Raw genomic sequence first — 20,860 nt, 5'->3', positions numbered from 1 at the left:
TTTCCCGAGGTGTGGAGTTTCTGAGGCCCATTAAGAGACTGAGAATAACTATTAGCCTCCAGGCAGAAGCAATTGCCCCACCCTGTTGAAAAAACTCTAGCCACACCTGTGGACGACTGCCTGAGGGCTACTCAAGGCTGAATCTAATCATTTTTCAGGCACAGGTGGTCTCTAGAACAGTGGTCACTAACCAGTGGTCCTTGAGGTCCGAAAGGTTAGTGACTTCTGCTCTGGAGGCTTTGAGTCTTTCCCTGATCTACATAGTCAGAAACACATTTGAGAGGCATAGCAGATCTACCTAATACATAGTCACAAACCCAAATAGGCAGAAAAATGAGGAGACAAAAATAACAAGCCTGAAATGAAAGAACAAGAGAATTCTTCAGAAGAAGAGATAAATGAAAAGGAAATAAGAAATTTATCTGACACTAGAGGCACTAGAAATTTCGTGCACTTGGGGGGAGGGGTACCTCAGCCTGGCCTGTACCCTCTCACAGTCCAGGACTCCTTGGACATCCCTCTCGCAGTCTGGGACCCTTCGCTCCTTACCACCCACCTGCAGCAGAGGCGGGAGAAGCTCCCACCACCACCGCTGTGCTTGCAAGCTGTGAGACCGGGTTCTGGGTGAGTGGCGCTCCCCCTGTGGGAGTGCACTGATCACCAGGGAGCTGCTCCTGTGTTGAAGGTCTGCCCCATGGTGGACAGTGAGCGTCATAGCGACTGGTCATTCCACCATTCAGTCAATTTGCATATTAGGGTTTTATTATATAGGACAGAGTTCAGAATAATGATGGTAAAGATGCTCACAGCATGCAAAAAATATAGTAAGTATGAAAACAGAAATAAAGAATGACAGCACAAATAAAGAACACACTGGAAGGAATACAGAGCAGATTAGAGGAAGCTGAGGATTGGAAAAGAGAATTAGAAAACAGAGTTGAAAATAAATCACACAATCAGAGAACCAAAAATAAAAAACAATTAAAAACAGGAGGGTGGGAGGAACCAAGATGGCGGCAAAGTTAAACAACTAAACTGCCGCCTCGCATAACAATTTCAAAAATACAACTAAAAAACAAAACGTCTACCACCCAGAACCACGGGAAAGCTGGCTGAGTGGTAGATTTACAACTAAGAAGAGAAGGGAGCGCAAATGCTGGAGAGCTGAGGTACGGAGGCGCGAAGCGGGCTGGCGGCGGGCGACTGGGCGTGCGGCTTTTCTTCAAGCCGAAGGGAGACAAGCTCCCGATCACTGTGAACTCCAGTTTCTGGGGACACGCGGGGGACCCAGACGCCTACGGGGAGAAGCTGGACTGTCGGCCATCGGTCAGGGAGTGAGAGTGACTTTTCTGCAGAGGTGCGCCCAGCAATCAGGGTTTGCTGCACTAGAGCGTGGGACGCAGGGACTTGGAAACATGGAAAGGCAGAGACGGCTGAAGGCAGCCATGGCCGTTGGCCACACCCCAGCCTAGTGACGCCCTGAGACCCCGCCCTGCCCTGAGACCCTGCCCCGCACATTCTACAAACCTGCCCAGGCTCCACACAGCGGCTTTTACATATAAATGGCCTGTTCTGTGGCAGCTCAACCAAATTAACTGCAGCTCCAGTCAGACTGCTCCAAAACCGCCCAAGCAAAGAGGAGAAAACTGTAGCTCTTGCTGTAGCTACTGCTGGGAGGCCTCAGACCTGCACCCCATTGGAGATCCAGACACTAGGGTATCTAGTGGTCGGTGTGGACGACACCAGATTTCAACCACTCTCATAAGGGACACATTCAAGAGGCAGACTCAGTGAGCACCAAAGCCCTACTGTGTCTCCAGCACAGCAATTCTTCCATTATAGACACAGCAGGTCCTCACAGCCAGTTGGCCTGGAGGTCAATTCCTCCCAGTGTACCAACAGCAATCAAGGCTTTTAACTACACCAAGACTTTCCACTCAGGCCGAAACCGGTTTGGCTCAGTGGATAGAGCGTTGGCCTGCGGACTCAAGGGTCCCAGGTTCAATTCTGGTCAAGGGCACGTACCTTGGTTGCAGGCACATCCCCAGTAGGGGGTGTGCAAGAGGCAGCTGGTCGATGTTTCTAACTCTCTATCCCTCTCTCTTCCTCTCTATAAAAAAATCAATAAAATGTATTTTAAAAAAAAAAGACTTTCCACTCAGCCCACAAAGGGGTGTACCAAGAGCGACCACCTAGAGTGATTGGGGAAGCTGAGCTACCTGCCCCTATAGGTCACTGACCACACAAAGCCAATCCATCAACACAGGGAGGCAGCCAAAATGCAGAGACACCGAAGTATGTCACAAGTAGGAGAGATGGAGGAAAGCAAACTAATGGACGACACAGTGTTCAGAACCACATTTATAAGGTTACTCAAGAATCTTCTAAAAACCGCTGAGAAACTTGAAGAGACCTTCAAGGACCTTAATGAGAATACCAAAAAAATGGAAAAGGACCAGTCAGAAATTATGCATACACTGTCTGAAATAAAGAATATACAGAGAAGACCACCACACCCGAAGAGTCAAACCAAAGATCTGGAATATGAGGAAGAAAAAAACACCCAACCAGAGAGGCGGAAAGAAAGAAGAATCCAAAAGTGTGAGGATAGTGTAAGGAGCCTCTGGGATGGCTTTAAGTGTACCAATATCCGAATTTTTGGGGTGCCAGAAGAAGAGAGAGAGAGCAAGATACTGAAAACCTATTTGAAGAAATAATGACAGAAAACTTCCCCCACCTGGTGAAAGAAATAGACTTACAAGTTCGGGAAGCGCACAGAACCCCAAACAAGAGGAATCCAAAGAGGACCACACCAAGACACATCATAATTAAAATGCCAAGGGCAAAAGACAAAGAGAGAATCTTACAAGCAGCAAGAGAAAAACAGTTAGTTACATACGAGGGAGTACCCATACGACTGTCAGCTGATTTCTCAACAGAAACAATGCAGGCCAGACGGGAATGGCAAGAAATATTCAAAGTGATGAATAGCAAGTACCTACAACCAAGACTACTCTACCCAGCAAAGTTATCATTCAGAATTGAAGGTCAGATAAAGAGCTTCACAGATAAGAAAAAGCTAAAGGAGTTCATCACCACCAAACCAGTATTATATGAAATGCTGAAAGGTATTCTTTAAAAAGAGGAAAAAGAAGAAAAATGTAAAGATAAAAATTATGAACAACAAATACATATCTATCAACAAGTAATCCTAAAAATCAAGTGAATTAAAAATCTGAGGAACAGAATAAACTGGTGAACATAATAGAATCAGAGGCATAGAATGGGAGTGGATTGATAATTCTCAGGGAGAAAGGGGTGTCTGTGTGGGGAGTATGGGAAGAGACTGGACAAAAATCATACACCTATGGATAAGGACAACAGGGGGAGGTAAGGGCAAAGGGGGGGTGGGAACCGGGTGGTGGGGAGATGGGGGGGGGAGGAAAAACAATTGTAATAATCTGAACAATAAAGATTTATTAAAAAAAAATACATAAATAAATAAATAAATAAATAAATAAATAAATAAAACAGGAGGACAGCATAAGGGACCTGTGGGACAACATGAAATGTAACAATATTAGAAAAGCAGGTGTGCCAGAAGAGGCAGAAAGAGAGAAAGGGATACAGAATGTGTTTGAAGAAATAATGGCAGAAAACTTCCCTAACCTGGTGAAGGAAAAAGTCACACAAGTTCAGGAGGTACAGAGAGTCCCAAGCAAGAAGAACTCAAACAGACCCACACCCAGACACATCATAATTAAAATGCCAAAAATTAAAGACAAAGAGAGAATCTTAAAGGCAGCAAGAGAAAAGAAAAATGTTACCTACAAAGGAGTTCCCACAAGGCTGACACCAGATTTCTCATCAGAAACTCCAGAGGCCAGAAGGGAATGGCATAAAGTACTCAAGGTAATGGAAAGCAGGATCTGAGACCAAGATTACTATATCCAACAAGGCTATCAATCAAAATAGATGATGAAATAAAGAGCTTTCCAGACCAAAAAAAAAAAAAAGGCTAAAGGAAACATCACTACAAAACCAGCATTTTAAGAATTGCTAAAAGGTCTGCTGTAACTGGAAGAAGAAATAGAGAAACCTAGGCATACAGAATTAAAATGGCAATAAATAAGTACCTATCAAATATAAATAGATTAAATGCTCCAATCAAAAGACAGGGTAGAGCTGTCTTGAGGCTGCTGGGAGGGGCTGGCTCTTCAGGAGAAAAATGGCTGCTTAGGTCCGGAGAGTCAGGAATGTCCCAGTGCTGGACTCCTGGTCACCTCTCCCCGACTCGCTCTCCTCCACAGCCTCTCCCCAGACTCAAGTGCACGATGCCACCTGCACCTCAGCCACAGCACAAATTGAAGTGATACCATGCAAAATTGTGGTGATAAGTCGCCTGGGATCCACTATGGAATCATCACGTGTGAAGGCTGCAAGGGATTGTTTAGGAGGACCAGCAGAACAATGCCTCTTACTCCTGCCCAAGGCAGAGAAACTGTTTAATTGACAGAAGCAACAGGAACCGTTGCCAACACTGCTGATTGCAGAAGGGTATTGCCCCAGGGATATCAAGAGATGCTGTGAAGATATCGAGCTGGATTACAAAGCCACGGTTCTCAAAACTGCCTGGTACTGGCACAAGAACAGGCATATAGACCAATGGAACAGAATAGAGGACCCAGAAATTGACCCAAGCCATTATGCTCAATTAATATTTGACAAAGGAGGCAAGAGCATACAATGGAGTCACAACAGTCTCTTCAATAAATGGTGCTGGGAAAATTGGACAGATACGTGCAAAAAAATGAAACTAGACCACCAACTTATACCATAGACAAAAATAAACTCAAAATGGACAAAGGACTTAAACGTAAGAAGGGAAACCATAAAAATCTTAGAGGTATCCAGAGGCAGCAAAATCTCAGACATATGCCAAAGCAATATCACCGATACAGCTCCTAGGGCAATGAAACGAAGGAGAAAATAAACAAATGGGACTACATCAAAATAAAAAGCTTCTGCACAGCAAAAGAAACCATCAACAAAACAACAAGAAAGCCCACTCACTACTTGGGAGAACATATTTGCCAATGTTATCTCCGATAAGGGTTTAATCTCCAACATTTACAGGGAACTCATACAACGTAACAAAAGGAAGATAAACAGCCCAACAAAAAATGGGCAACAGACCTAAATAGATACTTTTCGAAAGAGGACATAAGGAAGGCCAAGAGACATATGAAAAAATGCTCAAAGTCACTAATCATCCGAGAGATGCAAATTAAAACAACAATGTGGTACCATCTCACACCTGTCAGAATGGCTATCATCAACAAATCAACAAACAACAAGTGCTGGAGAGGATGTAGAGAAAAAGGAACCCTCGTGCACTGCTGGTGGGAATGCAGACTGGTGCAGCCACTGTGGAGAACAGTATGGCATTTCATCAAAAAACTGAAAATGGAACTCCCATTTGACCCAGTGATTCCACTTCTAGGAATATATCCTAAGAAACTGGGAACACCAATCAGAAAGGATATATGCACCCCTATGTTCATAGCAGCACAATTCTCCATAGCTAAGATTTGGAAACAGCCTAAGTGCCCATCAGCAGATGAGTGGATTAGAAAACTGTGGTACATCTACACAATGGAATACTTCGCTGCTATAAAAAAGAAGGAACTTTTACCATTTGCAGCAGCATGGATGGACCAGGAGAGCATTATGTTAAGTGAAATAAGCCAGAAAACAAAATAAAAAATAAAAATAAAATTAAAAAATTAAAAAAAAAAAGCCAGTCAGTGAAAGAAAAATACCACATGATCTCACTCATTTATGGATAATAAAGAACATTATAACTTGATGAACAAAGATAGATACAGAGGCAGGAAAGCATCAAACAGACTGTCAAATTACAGCGGGAAGGCTGAGGAGAGGGGGGAGGTAAGAGATCAACTGAAGGACTTGTATGCATGCATATAAGCATAACCAATGGATGCAAGACACTGGGGGGGGGGGTGAGGTCTGTATGGGAGTGGGTGGGAGGGCAATGGGAGGATATGGACACATATGTAATACCTTAATCAATAAAAAAAATTTGGAAGAAAAAAGAAAAAAATTTGAGAAAAAAAGAGAGATGCTGTGAAGTTTGGGAGGGTGTCCAAGGAGCAGGACAGCCGGTGTGCCGAGGTGCAGAAGTGCCGGCAGCGGCTGCAGGAGCAGCGGCAGCAGCAGGGTGCGGTGGCGGAAGCAGCAGCAGCAGCAGTAACAGCCTCAGCAACCTGAATAGTGAAGCCGGCAGCACTTATGCCAATGGACATGTCATTGACCTCTGAAGTCCAGGGTTATCACAACGTGGATTCCGGCCAGCCGTCCCCTGATCAGTCAGGACTCGACATGACTGGAATCAAACAGGTAAAGCAAGAACCTATCTATGACCTCACATCCATACCCAGCTTGTCTGCCCATAGCTCTTTCAACAACGGGCAGTTAGCACCAGGGATAACAATGGCTGAAATTGATCAAATGTTAGAAAATGTAAAATTTGCCTCCAAAGATTTCCTCTGAATTAATTATTTCAAAAAGTCAGAAATACATTGACGAAATTTCCAAAGAAGGAGTGAGGTAGGGGAGGAAATGCTTGTGTTTTAATTAACAGTCAATCCATATGTCAACAAAATCCAAATAGTAAAAGTCAATCCTAATGATGGCCCTGAGCAATTTTCATAATTAGGTTTTCATCATCTGTGACCCACTAATTGTGCTTCAAGTAGTGTGTGGAGGTTCAGATTTTAAAAGAGGGTAGGGAAAGATTTGATAGATTCTGGATTATATAGTTTTCGTTTGCTCTATCAAGACTTTTCCAGTGCTCATGGGACTGTGAGCGATACTCTCAACCTCTGTAACTGTAAGACCTCTCCTCCAAGAGTCAAAACAGAGAGAAATTCCTGGATAGACCCTCATACTCAAGTTGCCATGCTTCACAGAGCCCTTAGAAAATGTCTCTGCTGTCAAAACCTTCTGTAGATGGAAAATTAAATCCAAAGAAACTAAGACTTTAAGATGTTAAGTGACTTTCCAACGAGTACAAATAAAAAGGGGGCATATTGGCTTCCTCATCTTACAACTCAACAAGTCCAGGACATTGAAGTAAGTTGATCTTTGCAGATTGTTCTGCAAAGGTCTTCTTTCTCGTTCTCTTAGCTAGCTTGAAGAAAGGCTAATTTTTCAAACATTAGGCATGTACTATTGCAATTAACAAAAACACTTGTAATCCAAAAAAAAAAGATACAGGGTAGCTAAATGGATACAAAAACATGACATAACTATATGCTGTCTACAAGAGACCCACCTCAGAACAAAAGACTCACACAGGATAAGAGTGAAGGGATGCAAAAAAAGTTTTCCATGCAAATGGAAATGAAAAAAACAGCTGGGGTAGCAATACTCTGACAAAATAGACTTCGAAATGAAGGCCATCACAAGAGACAACAAAAGTCACTACATAAATACTAAAGGGATCGATCCAACAAGAGGATATAACCCTGGGAAACATATATGTACCCAATATAGGAGCACCTAAATATATAAAAAAAGATCTGGAAGACTTTAAAGGAGAAATTTATGACAATACAGTCTTAGTTGGGGACTTTAACACCCCGCTGATTTCACTGGATAGATATTCCAGACAAAAACTTAACAAGGAAACAGTCAATCTAAAGGACACACTGGATCAGATGGATTTAATGGAGATTTATAGGACATTTCACCCCAAAGCTCCAGAATATACTTCTTTTTTTCAAGTGCACATGGGTCATTCACAAAGATAGACCACATTTTCAGACACAAAACAAGTCTCTACAAGTTCAAGATTGAAATCATATCAAGCATCTTCTCAGATCACAGTGGAATAAAATTAGAAATCAACTACAGTAAAAACACCCAAAAGCATTCAAATACATGGAGGCTAAATAGCATGTTATTAAACAATGAGTGGGTTACCAATGAGATCAAGAAAGAAATTAAAAACTTCCTAGAAACGAATGTAAATAAACACACAACCACCCAAAATCTCAGGGACACAGCAAAAGCAGCCCTGAGAGGGAAGTTCATAGCACTACAGGCCTACCTCAAAAAACAAGAAAAATTAATAATGAACTATTTAAACCTACAACTTAAAGAATTAGAAAGAGAACAACAAGAAAAGCCAAAAGTAAGTAGAAGAAAGAAAATAAAGATTAGGGCAGAAATAAATGACACAGAGACTATATATAAAATCAATGACACCAAGAGCTGGTTCTTTGAAAGGAAAAACAAGATTTATGAACCATTAGCCAGACTCATCAAGAAACAAAGAGAGCCCTAGCTGGTTTGGCTCAGTAGATACAGTGTCAGACTGTAGACTGAAAGGTCCTGATTCTATTCCAGTCAAGGGCACATGCCTGGATTGCGGCTTTGATCCCCAGTAAGGGGCGTGCAGAAGGCAGCCGATCGGTTGTTCTCTGTCATCATTGGTGTTTCTATCTTTCCCTCTCCCTACCTCTCTGGAATCAATAAAAATATATTTTTAAAAAAAGAAACAAAGAGAGAGGACCCAAATAAAAAAAAATCAGAAGAAAAGCAGAGAAGTAACCACGGACACCACAGAAATACAAAGGATTGTAAGAAAATACTATGAACAACTATTTGCCAATAAGCTGGACAATGTGGATGAAATGAACAAATTCCTAGAAAAATACAATCTCCCAAAACTGAATCAGGAGGAATCAGAAAACCTGAATAGGCCAATAACAACTGATGAAATAAAAACAGTAATAAAAAAAACTCTTAAGAAACAAAAGCCTTGGTCTGGACAGCTTCATAGGGGAGTTTTACCAAACATTCAAAAAAGAACTAACACCTATACTCCTCAAACTATTCCAAAACATCCAAGAGGAAGGAGCACTTCCAAGCTCTTTTTATGAGGCCAGCATTATCCTAATTCCAAAACAGATAAAGAGACTACAAAGAAAGAGAATTAAAGGCCATTATCCCTGATGAACATAGCTGCTACAATCCTCAACAAAATATTAGCAAATTGGATCCAGCAATTTTTAAAAAGATCATAAAGCATGACCAAGTGGGATTTATCCCAGGGATGCAAGACTGGTACAATATTTGCGAATCAATAAATGTGATACATCAGGAGAGGAACCAAGATGGCAGCATAGGTACACACTTGTACTTGCTGCCTCACACAACCACATCAAAACTACAACTAAAAGACAAAACGGACATCATCCAGAACCACGGGAAGGCTGGCTGAGTAGAAATTTTACAACTAGATGGAAAGAGAAAAGCGCGTTGAAACTGGTAGGAGGTATAGACGTGCAGAAGTGTGGAGGTACGGAGGCGTGCACAGAAATGGGCTGGCAACTGGGTGCGCTGTTGTCTTTTTCAATCGGGAGGGGATAAAAGCTCCCAGTTGCTCTGAACTCCAGTTCTGGGTGAGTCTCTGGGGACCCAGACTCATACGGGGAGAAACTGGACTGTCTGGCATCGGGCTGCAACTCGAGGGCGCCTTTCTCGCAGAGGTGCTTGCAGCAATCATTGTTCCTGCGCGGGCTGTGGGACACAGAGACCCAGGGACCTCTCCGAGGCAGAGCAGACTGGCAACCATTGTGGTTTGCTCTGCCCTGATGATTCCCTGAGACCCCAACCCACCCAATTTACAACCCCACCCAGGCTGTGAGCAGAGGCTTTTGCATATGAATGGCCTGTTCTTTTGCAAACTAAAACATAACAATCTGCAGCTGGGTCAGAGAGCCCCAGAGCTTCCAAAAGAAGGCCTACACAGCAGCTTGCATTGCTTCACAGCTGGGCCTCTTCTGGGCACCTCCAAACCCCAAACAAAGAGGAGGAATCTGCAGATCTCTCTGTAGCTCCTGCTGGGTGGCCTCAGACAGAGGCTGACTTTGCACATCCTTGGAGAGATCCAAGAGCCAGTATACCCAGGGGTCAGAGTGAGACCATACCAGATTACAGCTCCTCAGATCCATAAGTGACACACTCAGGGGGAAGACGCAGTGAGCACCAAAGCCCCACTGAAGCAAGTCCTGCTCCATAAGGGTGTCTCCAGCACAGAAGTTCTCCCATCGTAGACACAGCTGGTCATCACAGCCAATTGGCCTGGAGGTCAATTCCTCCCAATGATACCAACAGAAATCAAGGCTTAACTACAGGAGACCAGCTTCCTGCCGGCCTGCGAAGCTAGAGACCCTAGATATTCTTTCTTGCCGACTGAGGTGGGAGAAATGGATCCTACTTGCATCCATTCCCTCTCCCTTCTCAGTCTACAAGATTAGCTTTAAGTGTTTCATCGCCATTCACCCTGGATGGAAGGGAATGAATCCTTGTGGCACGCAGAGCTGGCAGGAGCCCAGGTCAGCTCTGCGGAGGGGGCTGCCAAGGAGGAGCCGAAGAGGAGGTCGGCCAGGTTGTCAGCCAAACCTGCTCCTGCAAAAGTGGAAGCGAAGCCCAAAAAGGTGGCAGGAAAGGATAAGTCTGCGGACAAAAAAGTGCAAACAAAAGGGAAAAGGGGAGCAAAGGGAAAGCAGGCAGAAGTGGCTGACCAGGAACCTAAACAAGATCTACCTGCGGAAAACGGAGAAACTAAAAACGAGGAGAGGCCAACCTCAGATGAAGCAGGAGAAAAAGCCAAGTCTGATTAATGTCATGTACCATGTCTTATCAGTGGTCCCTGTCTCCCTTCTTGTACAATCCAGAGGAATATTTTTATCAACTATTTTGTAAATGCAAGTTTTTTAGTAGTTCTAGAAACATTTTTAAGAAGGAGGGAATTCCACCTCATCCCATTGTTTTAAGTGTAAATGCTTTTTTTTAAGAGGTGAAATCATTTGCTGGTTGTTTATTTTTTGGTACAACCAGAAAATAGTGGGATATTGTATATGGGAGACTTTGATTGTCTTGGGTGTCAGCTTAACATTCCATAGACGGGGGTAGTTTTTATATCCTACTAGAGGCCCAGTGCATGTCTGCTGGTGCACCAGGCCTTTTGGAAGCCTCCAGCTTGGCTTCTGAAAGGCCTGGTGCCGGAGCGGACAGGCACCCAGCTCCCACGCTTTCGCTTTCGATCGCGGGGGAGCTGGGTGCCTGTCCGCTGGTGCACCAGGCCTTTCAGAAGCCTCCGGTTCTGCGGAGGCTTCTGAAAAGACTGGTGCTGGAGCAGACAGGCACCCAGCTCCCACGCTTTTGATGGTCCGTGGCGGGACGTGAGCTTGCTGCCCCAGAGGCCCCTTCTGTTCCGCAGCACAGCCATGGTGTAGACGCTGAGCTCGCGCCGCCGCTGGCAACGTGAGCTCAGCATCCCACTGGCCCAATCGGCTACCCCAGCCACCCGAGTCCCGCCCCCTGCACCTCCCGCTGGCCCAATCGTGGGTGTAGCGGAGTGATGGTAATTTACATATTACCATTTTATTAGGTAGGATAATACAAAGCATACTAAATGGCAATTTGAAGTCAGGCATGCGTTTGCCATGTCCTGAACATTTTATTTTATTTTTTTATTTATTTTTTTTAAATTTCTTTATTGATTAAGGTGTCACATATTTGTCCTCATCCCCCCATTCCCATCCCACACCCCTCCCCACGGATGCCCCAACCCCCCGTTGAACTTAACCGTTGGATAGGCTCATATGCATGCACACAAGTCCTTTGGTTGATCTCTCCCCCCTCCTTTCAACCTCCCCTATCCTCCCTCTGAGGCCCAATAGTCCGATCGATGCCTCCTTGTTTCTGGTTCTGTTCTTGTTCTTCAGTCTATGTTGTTCATCATTTCCCCTAGATGAGCGAGATCATATGTCACTAGATATATACTTATAAGAACTGAATGTGAGACGAGCAATAATAGTTATGCTGACAGGCAAATGAATCAGTCTGTAGTGAGTTTCTTTCTGGACCAACAGTTCCTTTGAGACCCAATTTCAATGTCCACCAGTCCCTTATGTGCACATGTCAGCACTGACCCCTCAGCTCTGGATGGTGGACAAATGGTGGTAACGGAGGTCCAACTCCCTCTGGTTTGGTCTCGGCCGGACCCAGGGGCACGGCTTCACTCGGACTAAGTGGAACGTGGCCTCACCCAGACCCAAGTGGCGCGTGGCCTCACCCGGGCCCGGGACCCAGCCTCACACGGATGGATCCAGGGGCACACGGCCTCACTCGGACCCAGGATCCGGCTTCACCCGTACCCAGGGGCGCAAGGCCTCACCCGGACCCAGGGGCACATGGCCTCACCCGGGCCCAGGGACCCAGCCTCACCCGGGACCAGGGGTGCAAGGCCTCACCTGGACCCAGGGGCGCGTAGCCTCACCCGGGCCCATGTCCTGAACATTTTAAATTACTTTTGTTCACATGCTTTTGGTAGAATTGTTTCCTAAAGAAAACCACTCCTTGATCCTGGCTCTCCCTGTCAGAATTCTGTGCATCTGTAACATCTTTGGTGTGGTAGTCCAGTTTTCCTAGTAACTTTGTCAATGTGCTGTGAAAGATTGAAGATTTGATTATTTAGTATATATGATATTAAATTGTGAATTAGTGGGACTTCGATGTAACAGCATATCAACATTTGAAGATATTGGTACTTGATACTCTATTAAGGAAAGTTAGCCTCTAAATTTTAAGCTGGAAAGTCACTGGAATAACTGTTTAGAAAAGAATCACAATTACATGACTTTACAGTTTTGGTACGTATGTTAAGAATTGTGTACAAATTGAAATGTCTGTGTACTGATCCTCAAAACAATAAAATCTCAATTATGAAAGAAAAAAAAAGACTTAACTACAACAAGACTGTGCACACAGCCCACATAGGGGTGCACCAAGAGTGTCCACCTCAGGTAACTGGGGAGGCTGAGCCACTGGGCCCTATAGGATACCTAGCACACAAAGCCACTCTATCAACACAGGGAAGCAGCCAAAATGCAGAGACAAAAAACATGTCACGAACGAAAGAAACGGAGGAAAGCAAACGACTGGATATAGAGTTCAAAACCACAGTTATAAGGTTACTCAAGAATCTTCTAGAAACCTCTGAAAATTTAGTGAGACCCTCAAGGATATGAAAAAGAACCAATTAGAAATTAAGTATACACTGACTGAAATAAAAAATACTATACAGAGATCCAACTGCAGACTAGAGGACCCCAAGAATCAAGTCAAAGATGTGAAATACAAAGAAACAAAAAACACCCATCCAGAAAAGCAATAAGAAAAAAGAATCCAAAAATATGAAGATAGTGTAAGGAGCCTCTGGGACAACTTCAAGCATACCAACATCCAAATTATGGGGGTGCCAGAAGAAGAGAGAGAGCAAGATACTGAAAACCTATTTGAAAAAATAATGACAGAAAACTTCCCCCACCTGGTGAAAGAAATAGACTTACAAGTCCAGGAAGTGCAAAGAACCCCAAACAAGAGGAATCCAAAGAGGACCACACCAAGACACATCATAATTAAAATGCCAAGGGCAAAAGACAAAGAGAGAATCTTACAAGCAGTTACATACAAGGGAGTACCCATACGACTGTCAGCTGATTTCTTAACAGAAACTATGCAAACCAGACGGGAGTGGCAAGAAATATTCAAAGTGATGAATAGCAAGAACCTATAACCAAGATTACTCTACCCAGCAAAGTTATCATTCAGAATTGAAGGTCAGATAAAGAACTTCAAAGACAAGAAAAAGCTAAAGGAGTTCATCACTACCAAACTAGTATTATATGAAATGCTGGAGGGTATTCTCTAAGAAGAGGAAGAATAAGAAAATGGTAAAGATAAAAATTATGAACAACAGCCGAAACCGGTTTGGCTCAGTGGATAGAGCGTCGGCTTGCGGACTGAAGGGTCCCAGGTTCGATTCTGGTCAAGGGCATGTACATTGGTTGCGGGCACATCCCCAGTAGGGGGTGTGCAGGAGGCAGCTGATCGATGTTTCTCTCTCATCGATGTTTCTGGCTCTCTATCCCTCTCCCTTCCTCTCTGTTAAAAATCAATAAAATATATTTAAAAAAAAATTATGAACAACAAATACATATCTATCAACAAGTGAATCTAAAAATCAAGTGAATAAAAAATCTGATGAACAGAATAATAGAATCAGGGGCATAGAAAAGGAGTGGACTGACAATTCTCAGGGGGGAAGTGGGTGTGGGGGGTGAGGGAAGAGACTGGACAAAAATCCTACACCTATGGATGAGGACAGTGGGGGGTGGGTAAGGGCATGGGGTGGGGTGGGAACCGGGTGGAAGGAAGATATGGGGGGACAAAAGAGGAACAACTGTAATAATCTGACCAATAAAGATTTATTTAAAAAAAAAAGAAATACTAAAAAAAAAATAAATAAATAAATAAACAAATGTGATACATGACATAAACAAACTGAAAGACAAAAATCACATGATCCTATCAATAGATGCAGAAAAAGGATTGGAGAGGTGGCCACTGGAGCTGAGGGAACCAGCAGGCCTGAGGGTGGGCTGTCAAGCGGCATGGGCTGGGAGAATGGGCTCATCGTGGAAGAGGGCCAGTGCGGCCCCTACGTGCACGACATCACCCGCAAGGTAACAAATCGAAAGGTGAAAGAAGCAGATGATGTGCTTGGTGGAGCAGCTGCCGGGAGAATGTGTTCTCGACTGCAGAGCCATGTCCCAAATGTGAACATCCTGTGCCTATTTCATCAGCTTCAGACCCGCGCTGCAGACAAGCCAATGACCACCTTCTACAAGTGCTGCAATGATCAGCGTGGACACCGCTGGGAGACTTGGGCCAGGCCGGCCCCGCTGCCTTCGAGTCTGTTTACCTTATTCCCCAGAGTGGATTCTCAGCTAGGAGGGAGCACTGAGGGTCTGTGCTGGTGTGGCGGAAAGTTAACATTCTCAGGGATGTTGGCCAGGGACAGCCCATATGCCAATCAGTGGGTGAACTCATTGATGCCCAGGGACCCTTTGTGTGGGGGGAAGATTATCCACAACTAATTATACTCCAAGTTCCTGTCCGTTCATCTGTCACATGTATTGGGAAACTGACATTCTTTTACTATCCACCAACACTCTTCAATATTTCTATTGTTTGCATAACTAATAAAGTAAAACTTATTTAGTTCCTAAATATTTAACTGTTAAATGCAAACTTATTTAATCAAAGTTTATCCTGAATATTTAATTATAATGAAAAGTTTAATATATTGCCTTCTCAGTGTTTTAAATGACTTAAGAAGTAGATGTCAGCCCTAACCGGCTTGGCTCAGTGGATAGAGTATTGGCCATGGACTGGAGGGTCCTGAGTTTGATTCCAGTCAAGGGCATCTACCTTGGTTACGGCTTATCCCCAGTAGGGGGCGTGCAGGAGGCAGCTGATTGATGTTCTGCCCTCGCATCATGTTTCTCTTTCTCCATCTCCCTTCCTCTCTCTCTTAAAATCAATACAAATATTTAAAAATAAACAAGAACTAGCTAGGGACAGGATCTAGGTTATTGGGAGATTGATTGGAACTTAAATTTATGCCTTTGATACAGATTTTTAAGACTTAGTATTTTTCCCAGAAATGATTAATTTTTTTCCTTTTGTAATTTATTTTTATTTTCACAAGCTATACCTTAATAAAACTTTATAAAAGTTACTCATGTGACATATTTCTCTTTAACATTTTATAAGTTAATTAAATGCACGCCACAATAAAAAAAAGAAAGAAAAAGCTTTTGACAAAATCCAACACCCATTTTTGATAAAAACTCTCAGCAACGTGGGAATAGAGAGAGCATATCTCAACATGATAAAAGCCATGTATGACAAACCTACAGCCAACATCATACTCAATGGGCAAAAACTAAAACCATTTCCCCTAAGAACAGAGACAAGACAGGGATGCCCACTTTCACCACTCTTATTCAACATAGTACTGAAGTCCTAGCCACAGCAATCAGACAAGAAGAAAAGTAAAAGGCATCCAAATTGAAAAGGAGGAAGTAAAACTCTCATTATTTATAGCTGACATGATACTGCACATAAAAAAACCCTAAAGATTCCATCAAAAAAGTACTGGATTTAATAAATGAATTTGGCAATGTAGCAGGATACAAAATCAACACCCCAAAATTGATGGCTTTTTTATACACCAATAGTGAATTCTCAGAAAGAGAAACTAAACAAACAATCCCATTTACCATTGCAACAAAAAAAATTAAGATATTTAGGAATAAACTTTTTTTAAAAAATATATTTTATTGATTTTTTACAGAGAGGAAGAGAGAGGGATAGAGAGTTAGAAACATCGATGAGAGAGAAACATCGACCAGCTGCCTCTTGCACACCCCCCACCGGGGATGTGCCCACAACCAAGGCACATGCCCTTGACCGGAATCGAACCTGGGACCCTTGAGTCTGCAGGCCGACGCTCTATCCACTGAGCCAAACCGGTTTCGGCTAGGAATAAACTTTTTAAAAAATATATATTTTACTGATTTTTTACAGAGAGGAAGGGAGAGGGAGAGAGAGTTAGAAACATCGATGAGCCGAAACTGGTTTGGCTCAGTGGATAGAGCGTCGGCCTGTGGACTGAGGGGTCCCAGGTTCGATTCCGGTCAGGGGCATGTGCCTTGGTTGTGGGCACATCCCCAGTGGGGAGTGTGTAGGAGGCAGCTGATCGGTATTTCTCATCGATGTTTCTAACTCTCTCTTCCTCTCTGTAAAAAAATCGATAAAATATATTAAAAAAAAAAAGAAACATCGATGATAGAGAAACATCAATCAGCTGCCTCCTGCATCCCCGCCACCGGGGATGTGCCCGCAACCAAGGTACATGCCCTCGTCCGGAATCGAACCCAGGACCCTTGAGACCGCAGGCCGACACTCTATCCACTGAGCCAAACTGGTCAGGGCAGGAATAAACTTAACGAAGAAGGTAAAAGATTTGTACTCAGAAAACTATAGGACATTGAAAAAAGAGACAGAGGAAGATATAAACAAATGGAGGAACATACCATGTTCATGGATTGGTAGAATCAACATCATTAAAATGTCCATACTACCCAAGGCAATCTACAGATTCAATGCATCCCATTAAAATACCAATAGCATATTTCACAGATCTGGAACAAATACTCTAAAAATTTATATGGAATCAAAAAAGACCCCAAATAGCTGCAGCAATCTTGAGAAAGAAAAACAAAGTTGGAGGAATCACAATACCAGATATCAAGTTATACTACAAAGCCACTGTAATCAAAACAGCCTGGTACTGGCACAAGAACAGGCATATAGATCAAAGGAACAGAACAGAGACCCCAGAAAGCAACCCAAGCCATTATGCTCAATATTTGACAAAGGAGGCAAGAGTATACACTGGAGTCAAGGCAGTCTCTTCAATAAATGGTGCTGGCAAAATTGGACAAATACATGCAAAAAAAATGAAACTAGACCACCAACTTACAGCATACACAAGAATAAACTCAAAATGGATAAAAGACTTAAATGTAAGTCGTGAAAACATAAAAATTCTAAAAGAAACCATAGGCAGCAAAATCTTAGACATCTCTCGCAGCAATTTGTTTATGGATACATCTCCTAGGGCAATGCTCGGCAAACTCATTAGTCAACAGAGCCAAATATCAACAGTACAAAAATTGAAATTTCTTTTGAGAGCCAAAATTTTTAAACTTAAACTTCTTCTAACGCCACTTCTTCAAAATAGACTTGCCCAGGCCGTGGTATTTTGTGGAAGAGCCACACTCAGGGGGCCAAAGAGCCGAATGTGGCTCGCGAGCCGCAGTTTGCCAACCACAGTCCTAGGGCAAAGGAAACTAAAGAGAAAATTAAAAAATGGGACTATGTCAAAATAAAAGGCTTCTGCACAGCAAAAGAAACCATCAGCAAAACGAAAAGGGAGCCCACTGTATGGGAGAGCATATTTGGCAATGATACATCTGATAGAGGGTTCCAAAACACATAAGGAATTCATACAAATTAACAGAAAGAAGACAAACAATCCAATTAAATAATGGGCAAAGGACCTAAATAGACACTTCTCCCAAGTGGACATACAGATGGCCAAGAAACATATGAAAAAATGCTCAAAGTCACTGATCATCAGAGAGATGTAAATTAATTAACCCTTTGCACTCGCTTGCTTTTTTCTCAATTCCTTTATTCTTATGCTAACCGTGAGTGCAAAAGGTAATGACAATGAAGTATCACCCCACACCTGTCAGAAGGGCTGCCATCAACAAATCAACAAATGACAAGTGCTGGCGAGGATGTGGAGAAAGGGAGCCCCCATGCACTGCTGGTGGGAATGCAGACTGGTGCAGCCACTGAGGAAAACAGTATGGAGTTTCCTCAAGAAACTAAATATAACCCTAGCTGGGTTGGCTCAGTGGATAGACCGTCAGCCTGCGGACTGAAGGGTCCCAGGTTTAATTCCGGCCAAGGGCACATGCCTGGGTTGCGGGCTCGATCCCCAGTGGGGGGAGTTCGGGAGGCAGCTGATCAATGATTCTCTCTCATCATTGATGTTTCTATCTCTCTCTCTCTCCTTCTCCCTTTCTCTCTGAAATCAATAAAGAAATATATTTTTAAAAATTAAATTAAATATGGAACTGCCATTTGACCCAGTGACCCCACTTCTAGGAATATATCCTAAGAAACCTGAAGCACCAATCAGAAAGAATGCATGCACCCCTATGTTCATAGCAGCACAGTTCACAATAGCTAAGATCTGGGAACAGCCCACGTGCCCATCAGCAGAGGAGTGGGTAAAAAGCTGTGGTACATTTACACCATGGAGTACTATGCAGCAGTGAAAAAGAAGGATCTCTTACCCTTTTGAGACAGCATGGAGGGACCTGGAGAGTATCATGCTAAGTGAAATAAGCCAGTCAGAGAAAGACAAGTATCACATGATCTCACTCATACGTGGAATCTAACAAAATAAAATAACGAACAAAGTGGATCCAGAGACATGGAAGCCTGGAACAGAGTGCGGAATGTCAGTGGGAAGAGAGGGGAGGGCGGGTGGGTGGGAGGTAATCAACCAAAGACCTTGTGTGCACATATGCATAGCCCATGGGCACAGACAATAGAGTGCTGAAGGCCTGGGGTGGGGGTGGGCTATAAGTTAATGGGGGGAGGGGGAATATATAATACTTTCTACAATAAAGATTAAATTTAAAAAATTACGTTTAACTTAAAAAAAAAAAAAAACCACTCAGGTAAAAGCCAATAATGATTTTTGGAGTATCAATGGTATGGAATAAATTCCTGTTCTTAAGAAAAAATAAAATAAAATCACATGAGAAAAAATAATAATAAAATAAAATAAGAGCTCCACAAGGGCAGAAACTTTCATCTGTTTTGTTGAGTAAAATATTCCTAGTGTCAGATGCTCAATAAATATTTGTTAAGTCAATGGATGGTATTACCAACATTATATTGCATTTACTTATAAACCAACCACCTTCGGAAGGGCAACATAATATACAGAGATCCAAAGCTTTAGAGTTAGACCAGAGCTCCCGAAGACAGACACTGTACATTATTATCGGCCCTTAATAAATGTTGATTTAATAAGTAATGGCCTTTGCAAAAACAAGGAGGTGAAAATGAGCTGGCTATTTTTGGGGCACAAACATATTATTAGGTTTACAAAGCAGCCATGATGAAGAATCAAAATAGATGAGAGTAAAATGACTGCAAACTGAGCCATGGTAAAAAACAACAACAAACAGCTGTATAAAATGAGTCCCACAATGATGGGGAGTGTGCTGGGAAGGTGCCAATTCCTTGCCCCAAATAATACGTTCGATGTGAATGCTCGGTGGGGATCACCCCCCGAGACCTCTAACCTGAGGGACTGTGATCTCCAGGTGGTAGTGTTTATGTAGGAACTTCAGCAGCTTCTGGGAGGGCCGGTCAATGGCTAGCTGGTGTGGTTCAACTCGCTCCTTCTGCAGGGAACAGAGACCCCAGGTAGGAGAAGGTGTGGGGAGGACATGCCAACAGAACCCTGGAGCCGGAGAAGGGAACAGGAGGACATCGGGACACTGGGGAGGGGGCAGGGGCTCCAGTAGGGCTCACGGCAAAGGGACAGGCGGGTGAAGAGAGCAGTGATACCTGCAACATGTACTGAAAGAGTTCTCGCCCATGGCCATGGCGCTGAAGTGTCTCGTGGATGTAAAAGTCCAGGATGCAGAGTGGTTCCACCTCATTGTGAGCCTCACGGTCATCCTGAAAGTAAAGAAGAACGAGTATCTGTTTAGGACCAAGACGTTGCTCCACCTCCCAAACTTCGGACGACTCTCAGCCTCCAACACACTCACCAGTACAAAGAGCTTCTTGTATCCAACTTTGAGGAAACCGATAAGAGCTCCTTTTCCAGCCCTGTGGGAGGGGGGTAGTGAGCAAACAGGAGCCGCTCTCTGAGCGTCCGGACGCAAGGGGCTGGGAGAGCTGGCCACGGGGGAGCTGTGCACTCACGGTCGGGCGGAGCTGTCTTTGAGCACATACATGACGTGGCGGTTACTCTGCATCCTCGAGGCGCTGGTGATGGGTGCGGGAAGATGCTGGGCCTGCCAGGAGATGACAGACATTTTGCAAGTCCCTTCCAAAGGACCCAGGCCTCCCTTATCTACTGCCCCCAGAGGTGTCCCCAGTACCTTGGCAGACGCCTTGCCCAGTTCATCCACAATGGTCATAAGTTGCTGCTGCACATCCACACTATAGGCAGAGGACAGGGAGAGTCACTGAACGAGGGCTCTGAACAGTCATCCCCAGGACCCTGACCACAACTCCCACCCAGGCTCAG

General features: G+C 43.7%; 2 protein-coding genes across 5 annotated transcripts in view; one reads left to right on the top strand and one right to left on the bottom strand.

Annotated features, from left to right (window-relative positions):
- The window catches only part of ATAT1 (alpha tubulin acetyltransferase 1), a 44,912-nt gene that overhangs the window by 23,596 nt on the left and 456 nt on the right, over window positions 1–20,860 (bottom strand). For all 4 annotated transcript variants that reach the window (XM_028133747.2, XM_008157385.3, XM_008157386.3 and 1 more), the window contains exons 2-6: window positions 20,712–20,772; window positions 20,533–20,624; window positions 20,376–20,436; window positions 20,170–20,283; window positions 19,902–20,003 (exon numbers count right to left, since the gene is read on the bottom strand). In XM_028133747.2, coding sequence (XP_027989548.1) covers window positions 19,902–20,003; window positions 20,170–20,283; window positions 20,376–20,436; window positions 20,533–20,624; window positions 20,712–20,772 — 430 coding nt within the window. The remainder of the gene's footprint in view (window positions 1–19,901; window positions 20,004–20,169; window positions 20,284–20,375; window positions 20,437–20,532; window positions 20,625–20,711; window positions 20,773–20,860) is intronic.
- On the top strand, window positions 10,370–10,998 carry LOC103300507 (non-histone chromosomal protein HMG-14-like). Its single transcript, XM_054722597.1, has one exon. It carries the CDS (start codon window positions 10,380–10,382, stop codon window positions 10,713–10,715), a length of 336 nt encoding a protein of 111 aa, XP_054578572.1. The 5' UTR covers window positions 10,370–10,379; the 3' UTR covers window positions 10,716–10,998.

The sequence above is a fragment of the Eptesicus fuscus genome, chromosome 10 (genome assembly GCF_027574615.1).
Source record: "Eptesicus fuscus isolate TK198812 chromosome 10, DD_ASM_mEF_20220401, whole genome shotgun sequence".
Classification (NCBI taxonomy): Eukaryota; Metazoa; Chordata; class Mammalia; order Chiroptera; family Vespertilionidae; genus Eptesicus; species Eptesicus fuscus.
This window is presented reverse-complemented; position numbering and strand designations above follow the sequence as displayed.